An 18,010-nucleotide genomic window follows, 5' to 3' on the forward strand; every position below is an offset into this window, starting at 1 on the left:
CAGGATCATCCCCCCGGCCGAATCTCTAAAAAGGGATCTCTCGGGATCCCTGCGACAGGAGTTAATCCTCCGACAGCTGGCGCGCCAGGTAGGGGGGAAGCATCCCTGAATCTGTTTATTTGTTTTCTTCCACAGAAAAAATGGCCGGTGGTCACCGCCTCCAGCATTCCGGCTCCAGTTCCAGCGGGGAAATGCAGCCCCTTGCACAGGAGGCCCAGCAGCAGCCGCAATCTGCACGTGCGGCGTTCCCCTCCCAAGGGGACCAAGGCGCAGGGCCCAGCCGGGTCACCGCCGCCGCCGGTGCACCATCCGACCCCCAGCAGATGGTCGAGACTCCGGCCGCCAGGTCCACATCTGGACAGCGCCGGGCGCCCCTCCGGCGTAGGCTCGCCTTCGGCGAGGCCAGCCCCGGGAGCGCCCTGCTTGCGGCGCACGCTCTCCTCAGGCATCCGCCTGTCCAGGCGACGGCGGAAAGCCCGGAAGGCCGCTGGCTCCAAGAAGTCACCGCCTTGGTCGACACAGCCCGCCGCCAGGTGTTGGCCGAGAGTTCTCGTGCCACCACCCAGCGTGGCGCCGCCAGAACTGGCCCATCGACGGGTAACGTTCGCACTGGCCGGGGGGCCTCCAGGCGGAGCGCCACCCCCCTGGCCGCGTCCGGAGCCCAGGACCTCTACTTACGACTCAACGAGCGGAGGGGCCTTGAAGATGCGCGTGTCACTCTCGAGCGCCAGCGGGAGACCCGGCAGGAGGCCGAGGCTGAGGACCAGGCTTCCTCTTTGCCGGCCCACGATCGCCAGGATTCCCCGGCTCGCCGGCGTTTGCCGCCAAGGAATGCCACCAGCGCCACAGGGTACGGCACCGGCTGCCGTGCCTTCACTAGTGAGCTCCGCCGGGTCAAATGGCCCTCCAAATTCCGCCCTGAGCTGCCGAAGAAGTACGATGGGTCCATCGACCCCGTTGAGTTCCTCCAGATATACACTATGGCCGTCCAGGCGGCCGGTGGCAGTGAAAAGGTGATGGTAAATTATTTCCATGTTGCCTTGAGGGGCTCTGCCCGTTCTTGGCTCATGAACTTACCCCCAGGATCTATTAGCTCCTGGGATGACCTTTGCCACCAGTTCGTGGCTAATTTTCAGGGCACATTCACGCGCTCCGGCTTGGAGTGCGACCTCCACGCCGTCAAGAAGCAGGAGGGGGAGACGCTACGGCGCTTCATTCAGCGTTTCAGCCAGGTCCACAATACTATCCCGCGGATAGCCCCCCACACTGTTATCATCGCCTTCCGGCAGGGCGTCCGCGACGAGCGGATGCTCGAGAAGCTAGGTACGCACGAGATCGAAACCACTGCGGAACTCTTCGCGCTGGCCGACAAGTGCGCCAAGGCGGCGGAGGCGCGGGCTTGGCATGCTCCACGCCCCGAGCGCCCCGCCGCTGACCAACCAAGTTCTTTCCGCTCCGACAAGCGGGAAAAGAAAAAGAGAAGAAGGCGCGAGGCTGCTCCCGTCGAACCGGCCCAGGGCCTCGCCCCTAGGCTGGCCCAAGAGCCCGACCGCCGACAAGAACGCAAGGTGGCCGCCGACAGACAGCTTGCGCCCGCGAGAGCCCCGGCCAGGGCCCCTCCTAGGGCTCCGGCTCCCGCAAGGGCTCCAGTCCCCGCCCGGGCTTCCGCTCCAACAAGGGCCCCCGCTCCTGCGGGGCCCGAGCCAGGCAAATGGTGCCCAATCCACCAGACCAGATGGCATGACCTCACGGAGTGTCATACGGTCAAGGGCCTCATCGAGCAGCGCCAGAGGGAGCGCGATGAGTCCCGCGGGGGAGGCAACGCTGAGGCCGCCCCCGGCAGCGCAGAGCTCGGCTTTCAGGAGCCCGAGCATACCGTCGCCTTCATCGACGGAGGCGCATATACGCCTTCCTCGCGGCGTGGCATCAAGACCATTCATCGCGAGGTGTGTTCGGCAACCTCGAGCGAAGAGGCCACAAGGCCCCTGAGATGGTCGGACACTCCGATCACGTTCAGTATGGCCGATCACCCCGCCAGTACTGCAGGCGTGGGGCGACTACCCTTGGTGGTGTCCCCCACCATCTGCAATGTAAAGGTCGGCAGAGTGCTGATCGATGAGGGCGCAGGCCTCAACCTCCTATCCAAGGAGGCCTTCAAGAAGCTGCAGGTGCCCTCCAGGCGCCTAAAGCCGTCGCTTCCATTCTGTAGAGTGACACCCGGGCACTCCCTGCCCCTCGGGCAGGTCGAGCTACCCGTGACCTTCGGGAGTCGGGACAACTTCCGCACGGAGAACGTCCTCTTCGACGTCGTGGAGCTCCCCCTCCCCTACAACGCCATCCTCGGGCGTCCGGCGCTCGCCAAATTCATGATGGCTACGCATTATGCGTATCTCACGGTCAAGATGTCGGGCCCAGCAGGCCCCTTCTCCATGACTGCCGACTCCGACGGCGTCGTTTCCTGCGCCGAGCAGTCATACCTGGCCTTGGTCTCAGCTCAGGCCGAGGTCGAAGGCTGTCCAGGGGGCCCCGGACCCTCTTCATCCAAACCCCGACTCGCCACCGACGCCTCTGTCCCGACAAAGGAGGTCGTGGTGGGCGAAGACGCCTCCCAGGTCATCCGAATCGGCGGTGACCTGGACGACAAATAGGAAAGCACGCTCGTCACCTTCCTCCGGGCTAACACCGACGTGTTTGCATGGCAACCGTCCGACATGCCCGGGATCCCTAGGGAGGTGATTGAGCACCACTTGGCTGTGCGTTCGGACGCACGCCCGATGAAGCAGAAGGTCCAGCGGCAGGCGTCTGAGTGCCAGGATTTCATCCGGGAGCAGGTCAGCAAGCTCCTTGACGCCGGATTTATCCGAGAAGTCCTCCACCACGAGTGGCTGGCAAATCCAGTTATCGTTCCAAAGGCCAACGGCAAGCTCCGCATGTGTGTGGACTACACCGATCTAAACAAGGCTTGCCCTAAAGATCCTTTCCCTTTGCCCCGCATAGATCAGATTGTAGATGCAACCGCGGGATGTGATCTTTTGTGTTTTTTAGATGCAAACTCTGGGTATCACCAGATTCGCCTGGCCATAGAGGATGAAGAAAAAACTGCTTTTACCACCCCGGTGGGGACTTATTGTTATATGTCAATGCCTTTTGGTTTGCGCAACGCTGGGTCTTCCTTCCAGCGCGCTATTCGCATCACCCTTGATTCGCAGGTTTACCGCAATGTCGAGGCCTACATCGATGATCTTGTGGTCAAATCCTGAGACCACGCCTCCCTGCTCGAAGACCTTACCGATACTTTCAATAGTCTCCGCACTACCCGCCTGAAGCTCAACCCCGAAAAATGTGTTTTTGGGGTACCTGCAGGCAAGCTCCTCGGTTTCTTGGTTTCCAGCCGAGGGATCGAGGCCAATCCAGAGAAGATCCGGGCCATCGAGCAGATGCGACCCCCGGCTCGACTCAAGGAGGTTCAGTGTCTCACCGGCTGCATGGCGGCCCTCGGGCGCTTCATCTCCAAACTTGGGGAGCGGGGGCTCCCCCTCTTCAAGCTTCTGAAGAAGTCTGGTCATTTCAACTGGACGCCGGAGGCCGAGCGGGCCTTCCGCGATCTGAAGAAGTACCTCACCTCACCACCCGTGCTGGTGGCTCCGTCCGAAGGCGAGCCACTACTACTCTACGTATCGGCCACTCCTCAGGTCGTAAGCATGGTGCTGGTGGTAGAGTGCGATGAGTGCACGGGGCCAGGTGCTGGGTCCCAGCTCCCGGCCGCCCCCGGGCACTCCCCCGTCCTCGCGGCTCCCCCGAGCAGGGGTTCGAGCCCGAGCACTTGGCTCCCTCCGAGCAGGTGGTCGAGCCCGACCACTCAGCTCCTCCCGGCCAGGGAGTAGAGCCCGAGCACCCGGTCAGCCCCGACCACGCCGCCGAGCCTGGGGGCTGCGACAGCCCCTCAGGTGAGGCCGCGGTCCAGCCCCGCGGGGTACAACGACCGGTGTACTTCATCAATGAAGTCCTCCGGGAGGCCAAAACAAGGTACCCCCAGGCTCAGAAGCTGCTCTACGCCGTGCTCATCGCTTTCCGGAAGCTGCGCCACTACTTCCAAGCGCACAGGGTCTCGGTGGTTACCACGACCCTCTGGGACCTATTCTCCGGAACCGAGAAGGCACCGGGCGTGTTGTCAAGTGGGCGGTGGAGCTGGCGGAATTCGACCTGCACTTTGTCAGTCGCCAGGCGATCAAAAGCCAGACACTCTCTGACTTCGTGGCAAAGTGGACACCCGTCCCCGAGGTCGTCCCAGAAGAAATTTCTGCATATCCCGGGCATGATGCACCCGGGCACTGGATCATGCACTTCGACGGTACCCTCTTGCTGAAAGGCGCGGGGGCCGAAGTGGTTCTCACCTCCCCAACGGGTGAAGAACTCCGGTACGTCGTGCAGCTGCAGTTTCGCGCATCCAACAACAAGGCAGAATATGAAGGTCTCATCGCTGGCCTCCGAGCCGCGGTGGGCCTCGGGATTCGTCGCCTCCTGGTCATGGGAGACTCCAAGCTGGTAGTCAACCAGGTATCCAAAGAGTACCAGTGCACGGATCCTCAAATGGTGGCGTACGTGGCAGCAGTCAGGAAGCTGGAGAAGCGCTTCGATGGCCTGGAGCTACGGTACATCCCTCGCCGCGACAACGCTCTGGCCGACGACCTCTGCCGCCTAGCCTCCTCCCATGCGCGCGTCCCTACCGGAGTCTTTGAAGAAAGACTCACACGGCCTTCCGTCCTGCCTGCCGAACAAGGCGACGGGGAAACCTCAAACTCAATTCAGGGGACCCCGGCGGCACCCTCAGTGGGAAGCCCCATCAGGGTGCCGCTGTCCGGCGAGTGCGCTGCACTTGCTGAATGTTCTCAAGATGCCTCATGGATGGACGACATCCGAGGGTACTTGAAGGAAAAGTTCCACCCCGGGGATGAGGCGTCTGCCGAAAGAGTTGCTCGGCAGTCCAAACGCTATGCCATAGTAGATGGGGATCTCTACCGGTGTAGCGCAGGCGGTATTCTCCTGAAATGCATCTCCCGGGCAGAAGGCGATGAGCTTCTCACTGAGATCCACGAGGGCGAGTGCGGTGGCCATGCATCGTTCCGCACGCTGGTCGGGAAGGCCTTCCGGCAAGGTTTCTACTGGCCTACAGCCCTCCAGGATGCTTCCGAGCTGGTTCGGCTCTGCAGAGCGTGCCAGTTCCATGCAAAGCAGATTCACCAGCCAGCTCAGGCTCTTCACACCATCCCCCTGTCATGGCCTTTCGTGGTCTGGGGGCTGGACATTCTGGGTCCATTCCCCCGAGCAATCGAGGGCTATGAGTACCTCTACGTCGCCATCGACAAATTCACCAAGTGGCCGGAGGCGGTCCCAGTCATCAAGGTGACCAAGAACACGGTGCTCCAGTTCATCCGCGGCATCACCAGTCGCTTTGGTGTCCCGAACCGGATCATCACCGACAACGGCACCCAGTTCATAAGTGCCCTGTTCGGGGACTACTGCGAAGACCTCGGCATCAAGCTCTACTTCGCCTCCGTTGCTCATCCTCGAAGCAACGGGCAGGTTGAGCGCGCCAACACGGAGATACTAAAGGGGCTCAAAACCCGGACCTATGACGTGCTCGCAAAGCACGGGAAGGGGTGGGTCGACGAGCTGCCTGTCGTGCTATGGGCCAATCAGACGACGCCAAGCCGCGCTACCGGGGAGACTCCTTTCTTCCTCGTGTACGGCGCTGAGGCGGTCCTCCACTCCGAGCTCACTCTAGGCTCCCCTCGGGTGTATGCCTATTCTAAAGGCGAACAGGAGCAGCAGAGGCGCGACGACGTCGATTACTTAGAGGAGCGCCAGCGGCGTGCCACTGTCCGGGCAGCTCGTTACCAGCAAAGTCTACGGCGCTACCATCAGCGCCATGTCCGGGTCCGGTCTCTCAAGATGGGGGATCTAGTTCTCCGACGCGTCAAATCATGCGAAGGAAAGAATAAGCTGTCCCCTATGTGGGAAGGCCCCTTCACCGTGATCGGGGTCCCGCGAGAAGGCTCCTTCCGGCTGGCTGCAGAAGACGGGCAACCGCTCCCCAACCTATGGAACATCGAGCACCTGCGCAAGTTCCACCCGTAGATGGCCATGCTCGCGGCTCAGGTCAACCAGGCCGGGGGCTTCCCCCCCCCCCCCGGCCCAAGTTGACCGGGGGCTACCACTAACTGGGTAAGTCACCCAACCTTGTAAAAAATTGTCAATTCAGTATGAATGTTAAAATGCAATCATGTGTCAATTTCGTTTTTCTGGATTTCATATGTTTAATCTGTCTGGTGAGATGCTCGATTGTGCGAGAAAAGTTCGCTCTCTCTCTTTTTCCCCGCTGATAAAAGAATCCCGGTCGGTATGCGCGCGGGCAGTTGCCGCTGACTTACGTCTGATGTGGTAGGCTGTGATGTTCGGTGTCGTGGCAGGCTCCTGGGCATTACCGAGTCCCTGGGCGCCCTAGGTAATCCTATCGCTCGAGCCGCTCGAGTGGTCCGGAGCCTAGGCCCCAGGGGCAGGCTGTCGGTGCTCGGTCTGGTCTGTCATACCCGGGCGCCACCGAACCATGGGACCTCTGGGTTATGCCTCTGTCTGCTCTTGTCCGCCGGTCTGGGCATTCGAGAGGTCTCGGGTCGAAAACGAGGGCAGTCTATAACAAGTACCGCACTAACAGAGCGCACCAAACAAGGAATTTCTCCATTTCCTCTTAAGTCACAGATCGATAATCAAAGCAAAAGCAACTCGACCGTGAGGGCCTCGATGCCTAGGTCGCTGCTCGGCCCCAAGGGTCCTTGGGTGGTCCTACCGCTCAAGTATGAGTGGTCGAGATCTCCTGACCCCGGGCTCCTCATGCACCCCTTGATGCTCGGGCGCCCTGGCTAAGGGAACCAAGTCCCCGGGCACCCCGAGCTCGGAGCGCACGCCCCTCCTGGATCGGTTGGCCGAAAGGCCGACAGCTGTCCGGTGAGTGGTTAAATTCAGACGAATTTACGTTCAATAATATTTTGTTCCCGAGTCATCCTCGGGGGCCCTCGTATTCTAATCTGCCTGGTGAGATGGTCTCCTCGTGCACAAAACCCTACCGTGTGTCCACTTTTTCCTAGAACGACAGAACGGTCCGTAGAAAGGTGTACCGTGCGTGCGGTAATGTCCGATCGAAGTCTTTCATGGTGGTCGTGGTGTTCGGTCCGCTTTTAGGGCCCCGAGCACTACCGAGTCCCTGGACGCCCTGGGTAATCCTATCGCTCGAGCTGCTCGAGTAGTTCGGAGCCTAGGCCTCAGGGATGGGCTGTCGGTGCTCGGTCCGGTCCGTCCTGAGCCCGGACACCACCGAACCATGGGGACTCTTGGTCGCATTACCGCCCGCGCGTGTCCCTGGTCTGCTGACTGAGTGGTCGCAAGGTGGAAAAGTGTTCACCGGTCATGGCGTGCTCCGTGCTGGATCGATCTATCTCCCGAGCAAGGAAGTTCGTGCCTTTGTCTTTTGACTTGGCCGATGCGGACTCGCGAGGGCTCAGGGGCTGAATGCACCGAGAAGGACGATTGGGACAACTTCGTTCTCGGGGAAGGAAAGGTCGAGATCAGTCCGACTGAGTACTCTTCGGGGCACCAAGAGAAAACATCAGAAACAACATCAAGCACTCAGGAGAATATTGGAGTTGCGACCCCAAAGAAAGGCTTCCATTATATTCACAAAAAAGGATAGCTGTTCTGAGGGATCACTCCCATATTTACATCAAGTCAAAAAGAAAAGAAGAAGAAAAAGCTACTACAAAAGCCTAATCGGAGTCGGAGTCAGAGCCTTCGTGGCCGCTCCTCGGGGCTGGGGGCGGCGGCACCTCCCGCTTGAAACCGGCCGCCACCACGGTGGCGGTGCTCCGAACTGCCTCCCGGGCGGCCTCCTCCTCGGCTTCGACCACCCCTTCCTGAGCCGGCTCCAGCGGGAAGTTCAGGTCTCGGCTCCGGTAGCAAGCCAGGACGTGTTCGGCCACTGCTTGGGCCAAACCACGCCCCTCCCGGGCGGCGAGTTCCTGGACGGCCCAGGGCAGCGCCTCGAGGCGCTCGCAGACCTGCTGGAAGCCTAGGAAGTACCGGCCAGGGCCTCCCACCTTCGTCTCCACGATGAGTTGCCCGAGTCCGTCCGCCGCCACGGACCGCTGCATCCGCCGGAGGAAGTCATCCAGCATCAGCTGCAGGCTGGCCCGCGCGACAGAGGCGGCCTCGAGCTCCTCCTTCGCGATCCGCAGCTGTTCCTCGAGCCCCTGGCCCCCGACCGCGCTAGAAGAGCCGGTGCCCGGTGCATGGCCGGCGGCCAGCTTCACCTGCCCCGCCAGCTCGAACAGGGCCTGCTCGCGGGCGGCCAGCTCCGCCTCGGACTTGATGATCCGCTCCTCCCTAGCAGCAGCGACCGCCGCTGCCTCAGCAGCCTCCGACTCCCGGCGGGCCAGCAGTTCCTCTCGGGCGCCCAAGTCCGCCACCGTTATCTCAGCGTCGACCTCCCGGATTGCGACGTCCTCCTCCCGGCGTTGGAGATCCCCTTCGATGTGCTGGAGCTCCTCTGCCCAATGTTGGAGATCGGCGCGGGTCCGGTCGACCTCAGCCTCCTGACGAGCTAGGTTAGCCTGGAGGGCCTCTGCTGCTCTCTCGCGGTTCACGGCCGCCTCCTCCTGCTCCTGCGCCTGCCTCTCCCTGGTAAGGGCCTCGGCAGCCTACTACCGCGATGCCTCAGCCAGGCGGGCGGCGTCTTCCAGCTCCCGCGCGACCTCCGCGCGGGTGTCCTCCAAAACCTTCTGCTCCCGCGCGACCTCCGCGCGGGCCTCCTCCATAGTGCGCTGTTCGTCCTCGTTGGTGGCGCGCACCGCGATGAGGCGGGATTTGAAAGAGCGCCAAGCAGTGGTAAGCTGCGCTCTCTCCGTGGCCAGAGTGGCGCGCTCTGCCTCTCGCCGCGCCATCTCCTCCGCTACGGCCGCCTCCAGCCGCCCTATCGCCTCTCGGAAGCTCCCCAGCGCGAACGGGAGGGGTTCGGCGGGCTGGCTGGGCGGCGGCTGGGCGCTGGGTCCCCTGTGAGCCTCCCTCGGGGGGCTTGGGGTCCCCAAAAGTTGCCGCGCGGTCGCCAGCCTCGCGCTCGGCGCGCTAGGGGCAGTCTCAGACGGCGCCGGGCGCTCGAGTGGCAGCAGTATCTCTGTCCCGACCGCCGCGTCCGTCGGCCCCCTCTCTGCTGCCACATTCGCCGGTCCCTGCAAGGACATCGCGTCCGTCGGCTCTGGCTCCGCCGCCGCGTCCGCCGGCTCCGGCACCGCCGCCGCGTCCGTCGGCCCTGGCACCGCCGCCACATCCGTCGGCCCCGTCTCCGCCGCCGTGTCCGCTGGCCCTGGCCCCGCCGCCGCACTTGCCAGCCCTGGCTCCGCCGGCGCGCTCGGCTCGGGGGCTGGCACCGGCCTCGGCGCCTCCGGCCGCCCCTGGCCCTCAGCGGCGCCGGTAGGCGACCTGCAGGAGAAGGACAAAGATCAAAACCAAAGTCCAGAGCTTAGTTCGGGCAAAGCACGCCCAAGAAGGAATGAAGGACAAGACTTACGCGGCTGTAGGCTTTCGGTACTGCCATTTCGCTGCCGGAATCCTGAACTCCGGGCTCGATGGCGCCGGCCCGGAATCCTCCCTCCTTCTCTTCCGCCGGGGGTTCGGCGGGGCCGCAGCGTGGTCTCCGGGCGCCGGATCGGGCCCCAGCCAAACAAGGCGCGGCTCCAGAACTGGGAATGCCGCCTCCGCCGATGGCGACGGCGGGGACTCCGGCACGGGAGTGAAGAGCCGGGGGCGCTTCCCCCAGTCCTCCGGCGCCACCGCCGCTCCGCTACCGGCGGTGCCTCATCCTCTGGTGCGGTGGCTGCTACCCGCGGCGGCCCCACTGCTGGCCTGCGGCTCGCCGCTCGCGGCGCCCGGGCCACCAGCCCGCGCCGGACTGCTTGCGGCCCCCTCACCGGTCGCCTCATCCAACCCGGGGATTTCAGCAACCTCGGGACTCCGGCTCCTCGGCCAGTCGACCAACCCCTGGGCGTCGAACTCCGGCAGCTTCGCCTGGATCGCCACCCGCTCAGGATTAGCGCAGAGCGCCATTTCTCTCCACGGGAGCTCCGCCCGGCTCATCTCATCCACGCCGGTCACCACCCAGAGCATGCCCCTCAATTCCGGCGTGCCCAGGTCCCAGTCTGCGCCGATCTGGGTCCGGGTGATGTCCTCAGGCCCGGTGTAGAGCCAGCAGGGCCGGACCCGCTCCCACAGGGGCGCCAAGCGGCGGCGCAGGAAGCCCGCCACCACCATCACCGAGGTGAGCTCGGCGTCGTGTAGGAACCTGATGCGCTCGAAGACCGGCTCCAGCCGCGCATCCGACGGCGGCGGTACCTCCCAGGTCGCCTTCTGGGGCTCCGCCGCCACCTCCGGCAGGGTGAGACGGTTGTGGGGGTCGACGTCGACGTAAAACCAATCGCGCCACCACTCCTCCCACTTGCTTCGCAGCACCTGGGGGATGTATCGCTCCCTCATGCCGTCCTGCAGCCGGAGATTACAGCAGCCCGCGACGTCCGCGGTGGAGTAGCCCCTCTTCTTCCTGGCAGGTCGCAGCGCAAAGAAATGCCGGAGGAGCGTCACCAACGGCGCCACTCCCACGAACATCTCACAGAAGTGGGCGAATACCGCCAGGACGACGACCGAGTTGGGGCTCAGATGCACCAGCTGAACGCCGTAGGTGTCGAGGACTTGAAGAAAAAACGTGGAGAACGGCGGCACCAGCCCAGCCGCCACGAAAGATGTGAACAGGACGATGCGCCCTGGGCGGGTCGTCGCCGGCAGGAAGCTCGCCGGCGTCACCACCAGGGCCCCCTGCTGGCCCTCAGGGACCAACAGCTTCCTGATCTTCCCCGCCGCCTCTTTGTTCGTCAGGCGAGATTCCGGCAATACGCCTTCCGGAGTCCTATCGCGGCGGCTTCCTCCAGCTTTCGGCATTTCATCGGAGGGGGAGGTGGTCTGGGTGGTGGAGAGGGAGATGTGCTCCGATCGCCTAGGAGATTCTAAGGGCTCAGGAGCATGAAGGAAGCAAGGGCTGGATCGCGAGACAGCGTAAAGAGGAGGGCGGTTCGCTCTCCTCCCCCTTTTATACCTCAGAGAATTCAAACGTCTCCTGCCACAGCACACTCGGCGGGATGGTTTCCTCGATCGACGTAACTGCCAGGCGAGTCTCCCATAGGTCGTGCGGTGTCAGCGGTTGCAAGGCGTACTTTCCTCGATCTGCGCGGATGCCGCGCGTGCCGCCCGCCCCATTGTCATGCCCTTCGGGAGTTGTGTGGACGCGTGTCCATTCATCTCCCCGTTGGGCCGTACCAAAGGCCCGGACCGAAGGGGCCACCTTCTGAAAGCTTGCCACGTGGCGTCCGCACCGGCTTCGGCCTCGTTCGCGACGAAGGGCCCATCCGCAGTCTCTGGGCCATCGCCTGCCAATGGGCCCGGGGGCTACTGTTGGTGTATCAGGAACCAGGGGTCCCCAAATCCCAAGGCCAGGCCAGCCATCTGCCACATGGCGCCATCCCGCGAGGTCTCTCTTGTGGGATGAGGAAAGGCCAAGTCCCGGGAGAAGGTGCTCGGGGCCACGGTCGGTGGCCCCCGAGTACCCCAGTACCCCGATGATCCACGGAATCCGAGTACCGGGAAGAAAGTGTTCGGGGAGGTGCCCGGTCACCCCCGAGCACTCTAGTCCCCCGACGATCAGAAGAGCTAAGTTCCGGGAGAGAGTGCTCGGGGCTACGTGCGGCAGCTCCCGAGCGCTCGGTTCCCCGAAGATCCATATAAGAGTGCTCAGGAGAGAGTGCTCGGGGCTGCACGTGGCAGCCCCCGAGCACTCGGTTCCCCGAGGGTTCGTGCAAGAGTGCTCGAGAGAGAGTGCTCGGGGAGGTGAACAGTACCTCCGAGCACCCGGCACCCCGAGGACAAGGATGGGCATTCTCGGGAGAGAGTGCTCGGGGATGTGAACAGTACCCCCCCCCCCCCGAGCACTCGGTACCCCGACGACTCAGAAAAGCCCCCGAGGGGCCTGCCGATGAGGTGTCAACCAGCCAGAGGTCCGAGGCCGCATTTAATGAGCGTGCGTGGCCTGACACCTCTAACTGCTCCCGCCGCGCTCAGCGTCAGTTCCTGCCACGTTTTGGCAGAGAGGCGTGGGGTCATTAATTGCACAGGTCCCGTCCCGTGCCATCCGGCTTGTCTCGGGATAACGTCGTGAGGATCAAGGCGTTCCGTCTGCCGCACTGCTGTGGCAGGGGAATAAGACAGGGCGAGCACGCCGGGTTGCTCTGCGGCTGCCCGGTGGGCCCTCTCCACGGCGCCCATTGCCAGGGCATTTATGGTGATGGGAGACTGGGCGTGCGACGCATTTTCCACCCCCGGTCGCTTCACCCAGAAGAAATGATGACGCCCTTTCCATTTATGGCGTCTCGGAACTCGAGCCCCCTCCTTTCCGTTCGGGGCATGTCATGGCCGGCGAGTACTTAAAATAGCCGGCAACACAGAAGGGAGAAGAACGGCGAAAAAACCCCAACCCCAAGACGAACCAGACCCACAACGAGAGTTCGGGAGTAGACACGAAGAACACAGCGCAAGAGAGACACTGTGAGCAAGGTTGAGCACAGTTCCAGTCGAAGAACAAGGAGCCTCAAGCTCATAGTTAGGCCAACATCCTTGTAACCAGCAACATCCTTGAGGGACTTCCTCAGGACAATTATAGCATCCATACAGGAGTAGGGTATTACGCCCCCGTGCGGCTCGAACCTGTCTAAATTCCGGTGCATTTACTTCTTCTTGCACTAGGTCGTCACCCCCACCACCGGCCGTTGCATTCGTTCCCATTTATTTCTCCGACGAACTTATTCAGGATCATCCTCCGGTCGAATCTCTAAAAAAGGGTCTCTCGGGATCCCTGCGACAGGAGTTAATCCTCCGACAGCTGGCGTTGACGATGCGCCGCCGCCCATTATGGCTGAGCCCCTTGCTCCACTGCATCCCTCGATCGTGCCTGTCACCGGCAACTTCCCGCCACCATTGGCTGCTGCGTCAACCACAACCACCGAGCACCCGTGTGCTCCTCGCTCTCTCCATGGCTCCCAAGAACACGCCTCCTCCTGATGCCGCCATGACCAACATCATGATGGAGTCGAGGCCGCGGTGTGCGCCTACAACGTTGTCGCGCTCCACTTCTATGGCACTCGACGTCGATGGGTGGTCGACGAGGGTAGGGCACCACCAACGACAGTGTGCATGGGTGAGGAGCCGATGGCGGTGATCACATGACAAAGCTTCAAACATGAAATGACAACACGCCTCTTTCTTTCTCTATAGGCGGACGTTACGTGACGCAACCGGTCCTGACATAAAATGATAAACTTGAAGTGTTACATGACGCAGCCGTTTCCGTCATAAAATGACAGCATCACATGAGGTATCGAATATGGCACTGTAGACCATATTTGGCACCTCATATGCCAGATACATTTGATTTTCGGTACATGAGGTACCTAATATGTGCTATAGTGGGCACCTCATATATCGAAAATGATTGTTTTTAGGATACGATGCACCGAAAATTGGTTTTTAGTATATGAGGTGCTGAATACGTATGTTAAAATCGTAAATACGATGATATATTATTTATTTCAGTAAAAACGGTCGTGTATGTTATCTATTTTTAGATTTTTTCCAAAAACTCCAAAAATACAGTGCATCCAAACAAGCCATTAGACCTTGCTACGATTACACGTAAATTAGAAGCCCAATACAGGCCGCCCAAATGATATTTGAGAAGTTCTGATTTACGCTGCGTAAAGCCGTGGATATTTCCAAGCTGCAGGGGCTCTTATCTCAAGCTCGATAATGCGCGTTGCCGCCACCGAGCTGCCCCTCCCCACCACCTCGCCGCCTCGCCGGCGCCGGCGAGCTCCGCCGCCGGTCGCCGCGCCACGGCACACGGAGGTGCTCTCCGCCATACTGCGCCCGCGCGTCATCGCGTGCCTCCGCGCGCAAGAGTAAGAGCACATGCTCCTCCAGGGTGCCCCTCCCGCCCGCCACCTGTTCGGCGGTGGTCCTCGCCGAGGCAGGTACCAGGAATGGATTTGGCTGACCGTCTGTTTTATCCTCTTTGTGGCTTCCTCCCTTGCAGTGGCGAGACGGCGATGCAGGCGGCCCATGCGGCCGTGCGCGGCGGCGTCACCGTGGTGAGTTGGCCGATCCTGTGTGCCATGCCTTATTTGATGCGTGCGTGGACTGGTAGGACGCTTTGGTGCTCTGAGTGCAATGTTCGCATGTCACACGAGCCCTCCTAGCGACGATTCTTTCCTGCTCATGTTTTTGTCTGTGCTGTCCTGTCATACTCATCCTTGGAGGTTTGCTTCTGTAAATCATAGTTACCTTTCTGATTCTGTAGTCACGCCATGCTAACCATTTTCTGTAAATCACATGTTAGTGTTGTTTCATTCCCCATCACTTCTGCTGGGCATACACACCCAGAATGTAAACAACGTAGCTGCCTCCTGTGCCATTACTAATTATAGCGAAAAAATTTAAAACGAATAATTATATAAAATTGATTTTGTTTAACACGATAATTTCTTCGTGTATAGATTCATCTATAATAAAGGCATTTTCTACTATTTCTTTGAAAGTGAGTCCGTCTGGTAATTTGACATTTCCATTAGTACCCCCCTAACAAGTATCTGCTGTATTGTTCAGTTGGAGATTGTGATGTCAACCCCGAGAGCACTGGAGGTGGTGCCCTTTTCACCTTTCTTCTGCAAATGGCTCTTTTACCACAATTGTTGCTGCTTGCTAATTCCTGACTGACTGATGAGTCTTCTTGCTGCAGGTCGTTGAAGATCTTTGCAGGAGTTATCCTTCTTTAACATTTGGGGTAAGTTCTTGTGGCATTCTTATAGATTTCTGCATCATTGATTGCATATACGATATATGCGTAATCGTGTGCAGTGGTGGAGTTCATTACCTACATAAGGGGAGTTTTTTTAACATTATTTTATAATGCAGTATCATTGGGTGATGAGGAGAGGAGGGAAAATAGTAGTACTAATAAATTTTCTTTTAATCTCGAGGGCTAAAATGCAAAATTTAGGATCATGGTCCTGCCAGCGCCCCCTCCTGCCCCCTCTGGTCATGTTTCGTGTACTTAATTTTTCTTACTTCCATATTACTAGTGGCTTTGATCATTTTAAATGTAACCTTAAAGATGTGATTTACTTGTTTCCAAATACCAGGTTCATCGGTTCTAGCATTTTTTATGTCTGAATTCACGAGTTGCATAGTCTATTTGTGTGACTACAGTTTTTTTTTTTTAACGAACAGGCAAAAGGTTTGCCTATTATATTAACTGAGAAGAGAGTTTACAGATGCGTGTGTGTGTGTGTTTATGCTGCTGTAGCTGACCTACACAATTACACTAATTACATCTGTCAAGCACATTGGCTAGTAGCTCATACTGCCCACCTTTTTCCTTTCACCTAGTGTTATACTTCTACTTAGGTTGGTACAGTCCTAAATGCTTCTGATGCAAGGAAGGCCATAGGGGCTGGTGCACAATTTCTTATGAGTCCTGGCACAGTCATGGTAAGTGGTCATTCTATTACGTTTGTGACATTGATCTTTTTCTGTTAAATATGCACTTCTTTCCCATATTCAGTTCTTCCTTCTTTCCCATATTCAGCTCTTCCGTTTTGAGCATCATTTGTTGTAACTAGATGCTAATTGATTAATAAACGTTGTGCTTCTCTCAGGAAATAGTTCATGATCTTAAAGAAAGTAAGGTTCTATATATCCCAGGAGTGCTGACACCAACTGAGGTATGTATCACATGACAAGTGTCAAGTTCCATCATGTTCAATTTAAGCAGTTTGTAGTTATGCCAGCATATTTTTGTTCTCTGACATATTTTCTATCTGACGTTTACAGGTTTTATCTGCTTGCAGTGCTGGTGCTAAAGTTGTTAAGGTTTCATAACTACACATTTCTTCTCATAGGCATGTTTACTTTGTAGAATGGTCAGAGCTGTAGCAATAAATTACCATAACACCATTGTAGTGAACAAAGCAATTTAATCTGCCATTTTAGTTGCCCAATAAGTTGTCAAATTTAGTTTGTGTTTATAGGTCATCTGACATTAGTTGTTTTGTGTGATCTAATTTGACCAGGTGTACCCAGTTTCAGTGATGGGTGGAGAAATGTACATGTCTGCTCTGAAGAAACCATTTCCTCTTCTACCAATGATTGCTTCTCAAGGAATCAAAATAGGTAAGCAGCCTTGTTTGGCATCCATATCTCCAATAACACAGATGCTAAAATGTCTCAAGTCTTAACTGCTAAAAGGTGTAAATACACATTTAAATCAATATCTAATGTTATTATTTGGAATAAAGTTATCACAATGGAAAATATTTTCCAACATTTTCAGAACTGCGAAAGCGGTTCTTGAATGAAATTGAAGTATGGACCATTCCAATATGACGGTGCTGTGCATATCAGGTTCAATCAAGGGGTATATGGAAGCAGGGGCATCCGCAGTGGTGTTATCTGATGCTATTTTTGACAAAGATTTGATGAGGAGTGGGAAATTCAGTGAAATTTCAAAACTTGCAAGTCTAGCCACTTCGGAGGCATTGCAATCCACAAAGTGAGACAAAACTGACAATCCTACAGGCATCACAGATTTGTGGTCCAGAATATGAGGCACATATACTAGTCTTATGATGCAAGGGTTGGCATGGATAATTTCCGACATCTTTGGGCAGTGCTCGAGTTGAGTACATCTGGAGAAGCACGATGAGGCCAAACACTGCCAACTACAACTTAAGTCAGAGATGCCGCTCTTCTGCGGAAAAAGCCATTTCATCTTCCAGATACAGCTCTAGAAGTACTAGTACTGTGCACTTTTAAGACTGCACCAAATTTATGTGCTCCGAACAAGGATGTTCATAGCTAGTCCAGCTGATCACAAGTATGAAGCAGCTGTTGTGATGCCTAGAAGCCAACTACACATCCAGCTGCAGTGGAATCATCACAATTCGCAAGAGAACAGAGGCGAATGAAAGGGAGATTTCAGGGTTTCCTGTGCTTTGACTAGCCTCGTAGATGTATTGCAGGAGGGTAGCAATGCATCTCTGAAGATATTATCGGCATGGGAACCGAGATGATCGATGTGTACCGGTGCTCTTTGTGTCATCCGGAAATTTTGTTCATTGTTAAGCTTACTTCTAGGTACTAGTTACCCTCGTGCAAATGACGATCACAGGTAGAACATGATGAACAGTTTATCATTTTACTATGTAATTATAGAGATCCAAACAGTAACTTTGAGCCTGTTGAAAATGAGATCTGAATGAGAGTACCAACATGATATATGATAGACATGTGGCAAGATAAGAAGTAAACGGGCAAATCCTGTCATTTATCCAAAAACAACCTGCAACTTACCGAAAAGAATAGCAGGAACAAGTAGTGCAAAATTTCTCACTGACAAAACTGAGACAATTTCCCTTCTGTGAATAGATCAATAGGCCCTGTAGTAAGTCTTGGGGCTTGTGCTAAACAATTTTTCCAGACATTTATAAAAAAAATGTGAGAAATTTTATCTACGAACCGTGGAGCCCCTAATGCATGGTACATGTAATCTTAGAGCAGTTTTATGCCTAGTTGATCCACTATGAACACTCGAGCATATACAATGAGGTGCTTATGGAAAAAAAATTGGGGTTTTTTCTCTCAACTGCACTGACACATGTGCTTAGATGGAGAGTAAAATGCTTACTTAAGTATCACTATTTATATTAATGCTAACAAGATAATTAATTATGTTTAAGCACATGTGGTCTTTGTTTGCATTATAAATTATAATTTTTATGCAGGCGTTTAGCACTCTCTTTTTTTAAGCATC

The 18,010-nt window shown here is 57.2% G+C and overlaps 1 protein-coding gene across 1 annotated transcript; it reads left to right on the top strand.

The window, feature by feature from the left end:
- The first annotated feature begins 13,887 nt into the window (after window positions 1-13,887).
- LOC133893285 (uncharacterized) lies at window positions 13,888-17,477 on the top strand. The gene is made up of 9 exons (XM_062334274.1): window positions 13,888-14,102; window positions 14,237-14,291; window positions 14,806-14,841; window positions 14,939-14,983; window positions 15,607-15,690; window positions 15,858-15,923; window positions 16,033-16,071; window positions 16,272-16,371; window positions 16,603-17,477. The coding sequence occupies exons 1-9, from the start codon at window positions 13,951-13,953 to the stop codon at window positions 16,752-16,754; spliced, it is 729 nt and encodes a 242-aa protein (XP_062190258.1). The 5' UTR covers window positions 13,888-13,950; the 3' UTR covers window positions 16,755-17,477.
- The last annotated feature ends 533 nt before the right edge of the window (window positions 17,478-18,010 follow it).

Source organism: Phragmites australis, chromosome 15 (genome assembly GCF_958298935.1).
Source record: "Phragmites australis chromosome 15, lpPhrAust1.1, whole genome shotgun sequence".
Lineage (NCBI taxonomy): Eukaryota > Viridiplantae > Streptophyta > Magnoliopsida > Poales > Poaceae > Phragmites > Phragmites australis.

What these genes read in the sequence shown, in the direction of transcription:
- LOC133893285 (XM_062334274.1), top strand. Translation starts at nt 13,951, where the DNA reads ATGCGCGTTGCCGCCACCGAGCTGCCCCTCCCCACCACCTCGCCGCCT. An exon ending in TGCGCGGCGGCGTCACCGTG is followed by an intron (nt 14,292 to 14,805) that starts GTGAGTTGGCCG and finishes TGTATTGTTCAG; the next exon opens with TTGGAGATTGTGATGTCAAC. An exon ending in CAACCCCGAGAGCACTGGAG is followed by an intron (nt 14,842 to 14,938) that starts GTGGTGCCCTTT and finishes TTCTTGCTGCAG; the next exon opens with GTCGTTGAAGATCTTTGCAG.